General features: G+C 40.6%; 1 protein-coding gene across 1 annotated transcript in view; it reads left to right on the top strand.

Moving 5' to 3' along the window:
* Positions 1 to 578: 578 nt before the first annotated feature.
* Positions 579 to 11,853, top strand: part of LOC310874104 (protein NLRC3-like) — a gene marked incomplete at its 3' end in the record, with an annotated part of 86,680 nt that continues 75,405 nt past the window's right edge. Inside the window, exon 1 of the mRNA XM_083786779.1 lies at positions 579 to 2,264. Coding sequence (XP_083642905.1) covers positions 612 to 2,264 — 1,653 coding nt within the window. The 5' untranslated portion in view covers positions 579 to 611. The remainder of the gene's footprint in view (positions 2,265 to 11,853) is intronic.

Raw genomic sequence — 11,853 nt, 5'->3', positions numbered from 1 at the left:
TGTATTCTGTGGACTCTAACATTACACCTAGCTACATGTTTAAGCATTTATTTCATATTTACATGTATTCTGTGGACTCTAACATTACACCTAGCTACATGTTTAAGCATTTATTTCATATTTACATATCATTTCATATGATTTCATATCGATTTCAGCTCTGACACTTATTTAAATCATGCTCTAGTGAAGAGTCTGCCTGTGCTATTAACTAATTGTGGATTAAACAAAAATATTAGTTTTTCTCCTCTGGTGAAAAGCTGGAGGCTGCTCGATGGCAGGCTCTCATTCAAATCTGGTCACAAATGGTCAAATGATCTGTCTGTATCAATTATATCTAAGTGCAAATAATGAAGCTAAACATCTATCAACTCAACAACTGGACAAAAACAGCTGATCTTGTGTTGTTACCTTTGGCAAAATGTTTCTTATCAAAAAGCATATTATCTGGGGGTAATTAATTAGCAATGTGTGCTGTAAAAGATGTAAAGTTATAAATTAACCTGAATGTTTTAAACATAAATGTTCTTCTCATTTCAGATGTCCGTCTGCAGGTTGATTTGAACGATTATAAGGTCAGTTTGGACAGTCTTGATGGAGTGAAAAACCACATGACGGAAGAGTCTGGAGACTCCGTCACCAGCACCTACTCAGAGCTCTACATCTCAGCGGGACAGAGTGAAGGGGTTAATAGCCAACATGAGGTGATACAGCTTGAGAGAACTTCCAACATGAAGACCTTCCATGACGATGCAATCAACTGCTGTAAAGTCTTTAAGATCATCCTCCCTGGCAGAAAGGAACCCAGCAAAACAGTTCTGACAAATGGCATCGCTGGCATCGGAAAAACATTCTCTGCACGCAAGTTTGCTCTGGACTGGGCAAGAGGTTTGGAGAATCAAGATATAGATCTCCTGGTACCCTTTTCATTCCGGGAGCTGAACTTGGTCAGAGATGAGCGGTACAGTCTTCTGAACCTGATCCATGATTTCCACCCAACGTTAAAGAAGGTCACAGCAGAGCAGCTCGCTGCCTGGAAAGTTTGCTTCATCCTCGATGGCCTCGATGAAAGCAGGTCTCCGTTGCACTTCGACAAAAATGAAATCATCTCTGATGTAACAGTGACATCATCGGTGGATGCTTTGTTGACAAACCTCATCAAGAGGAATCTGCTCCCCTCGGCCCTCCTCTGGATAACCACTAGACCCGCAGCAGCCAATCGGATCCCTCCTGCATGTGTTGACATGGTGACAGAAGTGCGAGGGTTCACAGACCCCCAGAAGGAGAAGTACTTCAGGAAGAGATTCAGTGAAGAGAAGCTGGCCGACAGAGTCCTCTCACACTTGAAGACATGGAGGAGCCTCCACATCATGTGTTACATCCCACTCTTCTGTTGGATCATTGCTACCGTTCTGCTGGACATGTTGAGGACACACACCACGATCGGACAGCTGCCCAAGACCCTGACTGAGATGTGCTGCCACTTCCTGTTGGTTCAGACGAACACGAAGAAGCAGAAGTATGACGAGACTCATGATGTGAACAAGAAAGAAACAGAAAAGGGGACTCAACAGCAGCTCACTAAGACTGGCAGGGATGTTCTTCTGAAGCTGGGCGAGCTGGCTTTTAAACACCTGAAGAAAAGTAGCATCATGTTCTACCAAGAAGACCTGGAAGAGTGTGGTCTTGATGTGAAAGACGCCGCGCTGTACTCAGGAGTGTGCACACAGATCTTCAAAACAGAGAGTGTGCTGTTCCAGAAAACGGTCTACAGCTTTGTTCATCTGATCATCCAGGAGTTTCTGGCTGCAGTCTACCTGTTCCACTGTTTCACACAGAAGAACATGGAGGTCCTGAACACATTCCTGGGAGATAAATACAACAGTAACAGCTCCCTCTCAGACTTCCTGAAAGCTGCCGTGGAAAAATCCCTGGAGAGTAAAAATGGCCATCTGGATCTCTTAGTCCGCTTCCTTCATGGCCTCTCACTGCAGTCCAACCAGAGTCTGTTAGGAGACCTGCTGGGTCACACAGAGAACAGTCCCGAGGAGATCCAGAAAGCCATCCAGAACCTGAAGACGTTGTTAATTCATCGTGATACCTCTCCTGACAGATGTATCAACATCTTCCACTGTCTGATGGAGATGAACGACCACTCATTACATCAGGAGGTCCAACAGTTCCTGAAGTCAGAGAACAGAACAGAGAAACTGTCTGAGACCCAGTGTTCAGCTCTGGCCGTCATGCTGCAGATGTCAGAGGAGGTTCTGGAAGAGTTGGACCTGGACAAATACAACGCATCAGAGCGTGGGCGAAGGAGACTGGTCCCAGCTGTGAGGAACTGCAGAAAGGCTCGGTTAGTAGTTAACACATTGACTTGACTGCCAATCACTTCATGTTACGTCGCATCAAATCCATGGCTTGACTGCCAAGCACACAGTATTGTGTCCTATGGTCTTTTCAGTGGGTTAGTATAGATGGCGCTCTTCATCAACGTACTGTATGAATGATGCTAGGTTGCTAGGCAACAGATAAAACCAGAAATGAACCAGAAGTGAAAGTCTGCCTCCCATCCGCCTCAATTTAAACAGAAATGTACTTTGGATAAAAGTGATACATAAATGCACCATTTACAATGACGCAGCATTTTATACAGCCGGTTCCATGTTTTCCCGATCTCAACCCTGTCTGCATGGACAGGACTGCTTCAATGTAAACCCTGTCTGCATGCACAGGACTGCTTCAATGTCAACCCTTTCTGCATGCACAGGACTGCTTCCGTAAGATTGCATTGGGGAAACATGCTGACTTCAGTGTTGTCCCTGAACACGTTCAAAAATGATCGTTCACAAACACGTTCATATTTTGGGTGAACGTACTGTATTTCTGTTTGATGAACGTCATTGTGAACGCGTTCATTTCTGGCGTGTGTGAACGTCACTTTCTCACGATCCACTTTCTTTCAAGAGTGAGTGTTTCCATAGAGCCTTCCAGGCGAAATCCCCGCTAAGACACACCCTAAACAGGCCTTAATATCTAACGGAAAACCCACCAATAAGTCCTTATCCGACACAATTTAACTAATCTTTATCAGCCGTACAATTTCACTGGAGTGTGCAGCTCGCATCTCTGCATGAGGATCCTGTCATGCACGCAGACACAGAACATCCCGACTCCCGACCCAAACACTGGAAACTTATTGTTGTTTGATTAAACATAATGTGCCACGGAAAATAGCTTCCAATAGCTTGTTATTTTTGCGTCGAGGAGGTATTTGTCCATATACAGGATCACCTCGGTCGGCCAACTAAAGACATCTCCCTCCACAGAAGCGCAGTGATGCCTGATTTATTCTTCGTCGTGCAACGTGTTCCATGCTGAAAATGGCTGATCTACAAGCTCACAACGTGTTGTGTCTGCGACGCGTTGTGAGCGTCTAGATCAGCTATTTTCAGCATGCGGAGATATGCAGGCTGTGAAGTGAACTGAGAACTGAGAGCCTTCACAATAAAAGCATGCAGCTTTCACAAGTTGGCCCATAATTAAGACAAGGAAAAGGATTAAGAATTCTGTGGCATTCTACATTGCAAAAGAGCATTTTTTTCCAAAATGTAAAAAATATATATAATAAGTAATTAATTTGGTTAATGTTAATGGAGAAATTGTAAAAGTTGTAACTTTATTAATCCCAAAGTTATTCCCAATAGGAATAAAGTCTGCGGTTCTATGGCTATTGCGGCAATCATTTAGAAAAACAAAAAGCAAAGAAAAATGGAAAGAAAAAAGGAAAAATAACTAAAATAGTTAATTTTTTGGAACCATGAACTTTAGTTCAAAATGTTGAATGATGAACTATGAACTGAACTAGTTCATTTTTAAATGTTTGAACTGTGAACTGAACTAGTTCATAAAAAAGATGACTTTCCAAACACATGGCTGACTTCAAATTATTCCATTACTTATTCCATTACTATTCCAGGGGTTCTCAACCCGTGGGTCGCGACCCCTCGGGGGTCCCCAAATAATTTGCAATTCAGTTGCATAAATGCAGTGTTTGTATTGGGGGTGGGGAAGTGGGGCGGGGGTCGCGAGACATGGCCAAAGCATCCCTGGGGGTCCCCAGCCAAAAAGGTTGAGAACCCCTGGTCTATTCCACAATACTGTGTCTGGATAACTAGATAGGAGATGTTTTAGTTAACTTCCATGACAGTGAACTAGGTATCATTTGTTTTGATATAATCTCTTATTTAATCTGCATTTACAGACTTGTTGGCTGCTATCTCGATAAAACAGGTGTTGAAGCTGTGTCTTCAGCTCTCAGCTCTAATCCTTCCCATTTGAGAGAATTGGACCTCAGTGGAAACGACCTGGAGGACTCAGGACTCTTTGCTTCACTGAAGAGCCCACACTGTAGACTGGAAGTTCTAAAGTAAGATACATTTACCACTTTTATTATGATAACTTCTGTTTTATTATGTACTGTATTATGTGAATATAATATGAATGCTGTGGTGAGAATGTATTAATAAGCTTGATGGTGAGACATGGTAGGCGAATAGGGGAAAAAAGTTAACTAATAGCTATCACAATGAAACTTCTCCAGTTGATTAATTATATTAAGACTAAGATTATTTTGTATTACTGAAATGATATGTTTAAATATGCAAATTAGGCATTATATGTGCTAATTTGCATACATTCCGGGACGATAAATCTGAAGATTGGATAAAGCCAGTTTAAAAGTATGGTTTCATTGTGTTGACATATTAGAGACAAAGGAAATTAGGGGATTTTCGATATCTCTAATTATCACTCCACAAATCAGAAAATAGTTTCAACAGGCATTAAAAAAACAAATTTTTGCCATGTTTTAAGAATAAAATGTGATGTAAATCAGGCTGTGAATGAGAAATCAACAAACCCTTCTCTAAGTTCCTGCAGAATATAGTTATGAATAAGACTGGAAAGTTGTGTGCATGTGACTGTGTAGGTGTATGTGAGTGCAACTGAAGTGGAGATTCTTTGTCCCAGGTATGAGGAAAACTCATTTTGAGAAAACGGCCTTTAAAGATTTGTATTGTAAAATTCCAAAACGTTTTATTTGAAGCCACTATTTTGAGACAAAATATCTCATCCAAACCTTGGCAACAACATATAATGCCATATATCATTAGAAAGGTCTGGACCTCGAGAGGACTGTGGTTGGATCCAAATATGGTCACTTCCTTTGTACCAACAACCAATCATGAAAATAGAGAGGGTGGGTTTTCACCCAGCAAAACGAGCTGTCATTGGCTAAAATAAACTACTAAAATAAACATCTAAATCTGTATTTTGAACGTTTATTTTGCTTTAGTTTGAAAGAAAACATGTTTAGGAAGCAAAATAGCACAAAACTGAAAAATCATGATTTCACTTGCCATGTCTCGCCTTAAATGCTGGTTCCAAACCGTCACTTATGTTCTTAGTTGGCCGCTAAAAAAAAATACATCTGAGAGGTTATGATCTTCTTTTTCATAATATTGGGGGAAATCAAACTAACATTCAGTCTTCATAGTCTTTGATATCTAAATTGTTATATTCCTGTTATTCTGTGCTGTCATGGTGTTGTCTATTCCACACTCTGCTGCTCTAAATACTAGATAACTAGATTTGTTCCAGTTAACTTCCATGACAGTGAACTATAGGTATCATTCATTTTGTATTCATAATCTCTTATTTAATCTGCATTTACAGACTTGTTGGCTGTAAACTCAGTAAGACAGTTGTTGAAGCTGTGTCTTCAGCTCTCAGCTCTAATCCTTCCCATTTGAGAGAATTGGACCTCAGTGAAAACAACGTGCAGGACTCAAGACTAGAGGAGCTGCTCTGTGCTTCACTGAAGAGCCCACACTGTAGACTGGAAGTTCTAAAGTAAGATACATTTACCACTTTTATTATGATCACTTCTGTTTTATTATGTACTGTATTATGTGAATATATAATATGAATGCTGTGGTGAGAATGTATTAATAAGCTTGATGGTGAGACATGGTGGCGAATAGGGAAAAAAAGTTAACTAATAGCTATCACAATGAAACTTCTCCAGTTGATTAATTATATTAAGACTAAGATCTTTTGTATTACAAGTTTTCTGAAATGATATGTTTAAATATGCAAATTATGCATTATATGCGCTAATTTGCATATACATTCCAGGACGATAAATCTGAAGATTGGATAAAGCCAGGTTCAAAAGTATGGTTTAATTTTGTTGACATATTAGAGACAAAGACAATTAGGGGATTTTCAATATCTCTAATTATCACTCAGAAAATAGTGTCAACAGGCATAAAAAACCCACATTTTTGCCATGATTTAGGAATAAGATGTGATGTAAATCAGGCTGTGAATGAGAAATCAACGAACCCTTCTCTAAGTTCCTGCAGAATATAGTTATGAATAAGACTGGAAAGTTGTGTGCATGTGACTGTGTAGGTGTATGTGAGTGCAACTGAAGTGGAGATTCTTTGTCCCAGGTATGAGGAAAACTCATTTTGAGAAAACGGCCTTTAAAGATTTGTATTGTAAAATTCCAAAACGTTTTATTTGAAGCCACTATTTTGAGACAAAATATCTCATCCAAACCTTGGCAACAACATATAATGCCATATATCATTAGAAAGGTCTGGACCTCGAGCTGACTGTGGTTCGATCCAAATATGGTCACTTCCTTTGTACCAACAACCAATCATGAAAATAGAGAGGGTGGATTTTCACCCAGCAAAACGAGCTGTCATTGGCTAAAATAAACGACTAAAATAAACATCTAAATCTGTATTTTGAATGTTTATTTTGCTTTAATTTGAAAGAAAATTGAAAAAAAAAAATGTTTTCACTTGCCATGTCTCGCCTTAAATGCTTGTTCCAACCCGTCACTTATGTTCTTAGTTTGCCGCTAACAAAAAATAACATCTGAGAGGTTATGATCTTCTTTTTCATAATATTGGGGGAAATCAAACTAACATTCAGTCTTAATAGTCTTTGATATCTAAATTGTTATCTTCCTGTTATTCTGTGCTGTCATGGTGTTGTCTATTCCACACTCTGCTGCTCTAAATACTAGATAACTAGATTTGTTCCAGTTAACTTCAATGACAGTGAACTATAGGTATCATTCATTTTGTATTGATAATCTCTTATTTAATCTGCATTTACAGACTTGCTGGCTGTAAACTCAGTAAGACAGGTGTTGAAGCTGTGTCTTCAGCTCTCAGCTCTAATCCTTCCCATTTGAGAGAATTGGACCTCAGTGAAAACAACCTGCAGGACTCAGGACTAGTGGAGCTGTTCTGTGCTTCACTGAAGAGCCCACACTGTAGACTGGAAGTTCTAAAGTAAGATACATTTACCACTTTTATTATGATCACTTCTGTTTTATTATGTACTGTATTATGTGAATATAATATGAATGCTGTGGTGAGAATGTATTAATAAGCTTGATATAATGGTAACCCAAGCCTATGTGTCTGAGTAGACGTTAACCCCAAACATGTTTCAAAGTGTAATATCGTAACGTATCGGCTACTTCATCATAATATTATAGAGTTTCTGACTATTTTGGACTTGCGACCCGTTGTAGCTACGCCACAGTTATAATTATACATATATAATATAATATAAAATAATATAGTTTATAATAATTAATATTACGGAGGAAAGAGCAGAACATTGTGAAAATAGCAGATCTGCAAGCTCACCGTGAGGCGTTGTGAGCTTGTAGTTTGATAATATTTTCACATTAATGTGAAAAAAATCACCCTGGCCTTTTCACTCATATGGATATGAAGCCTCGACTGGAGGTGGAAATGTACAAATATACCCAAAGAGTAACAAAATAAGCGTTGGAAACGACTCAAACAACCCAGAGACTACATTTCCGGGTAGGTGGGGTGGCTGCATCTGCCCGTCGCACAACAGAAACTGCATGTTAATTAAGTTTATTTAAATTGTATTGATATTTAATGTTTCGTGGTTAGTACGAGTCGAGTCACCACCAGCTGAGCTTACGTCAACAAGGAATCTCAGGAACGCTATAATGTGTTGACAGCTGGGCGTGAAGTATATTAGCAGCGACATTGCCTTCATATGTAGTTTCAAGGCTTTTGCGGCCACATTAATTCCATTTTCTCCAGGAACTGGCTGTATCAAATATTAATGGACATCATTAACGGCGCACAGCCACCCCCCTGACAGAAAGGCCGGGGTGGTCATATATGAAGCGACCTAAAATCGCCCTATGGAGATTACAATGCAAATACATAAATAAATACATGAACCTGTGTATTGGCGCCCTCTACTGAAAGTGAGATCAGACTTCGGTGCTCTATATATTAACACTTTAAGGGCTATAGATTAATATAATCAGACCACCTAGGCTGACGGGATTGATCAATTACCTTTGGAGCATAACGCATATACTGTAAGTATTTGCAGCTTTTATTCACGAAACCCAGCGTAAAATAGTCCCATGGTTTGTTGTTGAAGAGAAAAACATGCCGCCATTACGATGCGAAACGAAAACAGCCTCCACAGCATGTTGTAGTCCAAACAATCCCCCGTTCACTTGCATTGAACTCATTTTCCCAGAAGCCCTAGCAGCCCAGAGCATGGCTAGATTTCCAGTTTCGTCATCATAACGCAACGGCCTCGTCACCAGGACAAATCCGCTCTTTTTTTATTATTAAAAAACGGCGAATTAAACACATTAAACAAATAGCGTGTTTAGCGTATTACGCAGCACCGACACATGGATTAAATAGCGGAGAACACGGGTTAGGCAGTAGTGTTAATTAATATTAATGTTACAAAAGAAAGAGACAAACATTGTAATAATAGCCGATCTGCAAGCTCACTGTGAGGCGTTGTGAGCTTGTAGATTTGCAATATCTTCGCATTCATGTAATGCCTACAATTCTGATTGCTTCTAAGGGTAGTTGGGGGAGGGGGGGGGGGCCCAGTTCAAATATGATTACGGTATGTTGGAGGCCAGGGTTTGTTTTAATTGAACAAAAGCATCCAGGTGTGAAGGCACCCTAAGTGGGACAAGAGAGTCCTTTAATAGATGCTGGAAGCTGGTTCTAAATCCAGGAATAATGCATATTTAAATGTGTTATTTATTAATTAATCCATTCATTTATTTATGTATGTTTTAATCTGGTGTTTCAGACTGGCTCACTGCGGCCTGTCAGAGAGATGCTGTGAAGCTCTGGCCTCAGCTGTAAGCTCTAATCCCTCCCTAAGAGAGTTGGACCTGAGCCTCAACATGGTGAATGATTCAGTTCTGGAGAACTGCAAGTGAGTAGACTTGAGTAGGCTGTGTCCATGTTGGACAGTGCAGTGTTTCCCTTAACAGTGTATCTCTGACACAAAGGGCCCTATCTTGTGTCAGGGGCACTTTCTCCGTAATTTGGGGATTTAGCATTGTGTAAGAGGCGTTCCCCCATTAAATTAGCTATCTTATGCCACAGTCTAAATCCTTAAAACACCTCCGCTACCCGTTACATTATGCATAGGTGTGGTTTGGGCGTTACGCAACTTAAACCAATCAGTGTGCCAGGTACCATAATCCATTATACCTGGAGTGAACCTTATGGAAGAGCAACGCATGCTGCCTTGGAATACATTTAAATTAGATACAGAGGGTTGTTGTGTGTGTTCACATTACGGGTGGTTTGAAGAGACGATTTCCGTTGTCCTAAACCTGTGTGCATAAGATAGCAAATAATAATAAGAAAGCGCATCAACACGCGTACAGACACACCTCCAGCCACAAACATGTATAGTGGGTTGTGTGGCCGCAAGATAACGTTTACGCATAGTGGAAGCTCCTAAATGAGTAATTCACGTAAAGTGTTTAATGCTTGCGGGTAAGGCATGGGATACGATACAGCCCAAAGTCACAAATCATGAGAAGAACAACAACACAATGCAGTGCCTCAAAGAAACTCTAGGATAGCAGACGTAAACAATGAACATCTGTCTAAACAACAATATATGTGCATCACGAAGGTATAAAAGGACAGTGGAGTGCTATAGGGGTTAAGGTGGAGTCTGAGGAGGTGATGAGATCCAAACTGGGCAGCAGTGAGTGTGTCTGGATGAGCTGCAGGGCCAAGATAATGACAGGAGAAACACTGTAGTCAGCTAGTGGAGACGTTGTGTTAGACAGTTAGACATTGATGCATTGTTGTTCTACTTCCTACAGAGTGAAACACTGTAGTGTCAGCTAGTGGAGACGTTGTGTTAGACAGTTAGACATTGATGCATTGTTGTTCTACTTCCTACAGAGTGAAACACTGTAGTGTCAGCTAGTGGAGACGTTGTGTTAGACAGTTAGACATTGATGCATTGTTGTTCTACTTCCTACAGAGTGAAACACTGTAGTGTCAACTAGTGGAGACGTTGTGTTGGACAGTTAGACATTGATGCATTGTTGTTCTACTTCCTACAGAGTGAAACACTGTAGTGTCAGCTAGTGGAGACGTTGTGTTGGACAGTTAGACATTGATGCATTGTTGTTCTACTTCCTACAGAGTGAAACATGGAGGAGAAGATTGGCTTACGAATCCTCAACTGAGTCAACTCATTACAAAACGTGAGTATCTGTGTCTACATTAATATTTTATCCACTGTTGTATACTTGGTTGATGTTGTCCTGAAAACTCTTGTGCTCTCTAATCTCTGCTCTTGGCCTGGTCCTTAACACATCAAGATGAGGTCATGTGGTCTGACAGAAACAATGGGCCTCATTCACTAACCTGGTCGTAAACAACATGTATTTCGTCTATATTGGCATAAGTTCAGTTCTGACGTGCGATGCATAAAAGGTGGTGCAGAGCCGTGATGTGTGCAGATCACAGGTGGATCTCGTTTTGGTTTGAAAGTCACAAGTGATCTCCCGTGTCGATCATTGGCATGGTTCCACGCTCCATTTAACACCATACAAGACAACTGGAAATATAAATCACACGTGTGTGAACTGAGCGGTGCAACTATACATTACTGTTATAGTTAGAGGTAGATGCATTGTGCTCTGTACTGTATTGTAGTGTACTGTGCTCTATGCTGTACTTTGATTATTTTGGGGAAAAAATACCGTGTGTTAGACGACACGTACACAGAGAGACAGACAGGTACACGGTAACACAGCGAAAAAGGCAGGTACACAGAGAGACAGACAGGTACACAGTAACACAGAAAGACAGACAGTACACAGTAACACAGAGAGACAGACAGGTACACAGAGAGACAGACAGGTACACAGTAACACAGAGAGACAGACAGGTACACAGTAACACAGAGAGACAGACAGTACACAGTAACACAGAGAGACAGACGGGTACACAGAGAGACAGACAGGTACACAGTAACACAGAGAGACAGACAGGTACACAGTAACACAGAGAGACATACAGGTACACAGAGAGACATACAGGTACACAGTAACACAGAGAGACAGACAGGTACACAGAGAGGCAGACAGGTACACAGAGAGACATACACATAGAGACAGTAACACAGAGAGACAGACAGGTACACAGAGAGACAGACAGGTACACAGTAGCACAGAGAGACAGACAGGGGTGCAGAGACATTCTGCCCCCTGGTGGAGACTTTAAGACATTCTGCCCCCTGGTGGAGACTTTAAGACATTCTGCCCCCTGGTGGTTGGACTCTGACAGTGACGATTTTCTTTATTACATTTTAATTGTATTGAGTCTTAATTTAGTCGACTAAGACTAGACTAAGACTAAATAATGTACAAATGACTAAAATAGGACTAAAACTGTTGTCAAAATTAACACTGCAGTG

The sequence above is a fragment of the Protomyctophum parallelum genome, assembly GCF_964188405.1.
Source record: "Protomyctophum parallelum genome assembly, chromosome: 17".
NCBI lineage: Eukaryota > Metazoa > Chordata > Actinopteri > Myctophiformes > Myctophidae > Protomyctophum > Protomyctophum parallelum.
Note: the sequence above shows the minus strand (reverse complement) of the source record. Positions and strands in the feature narration are given on the sequence as shown.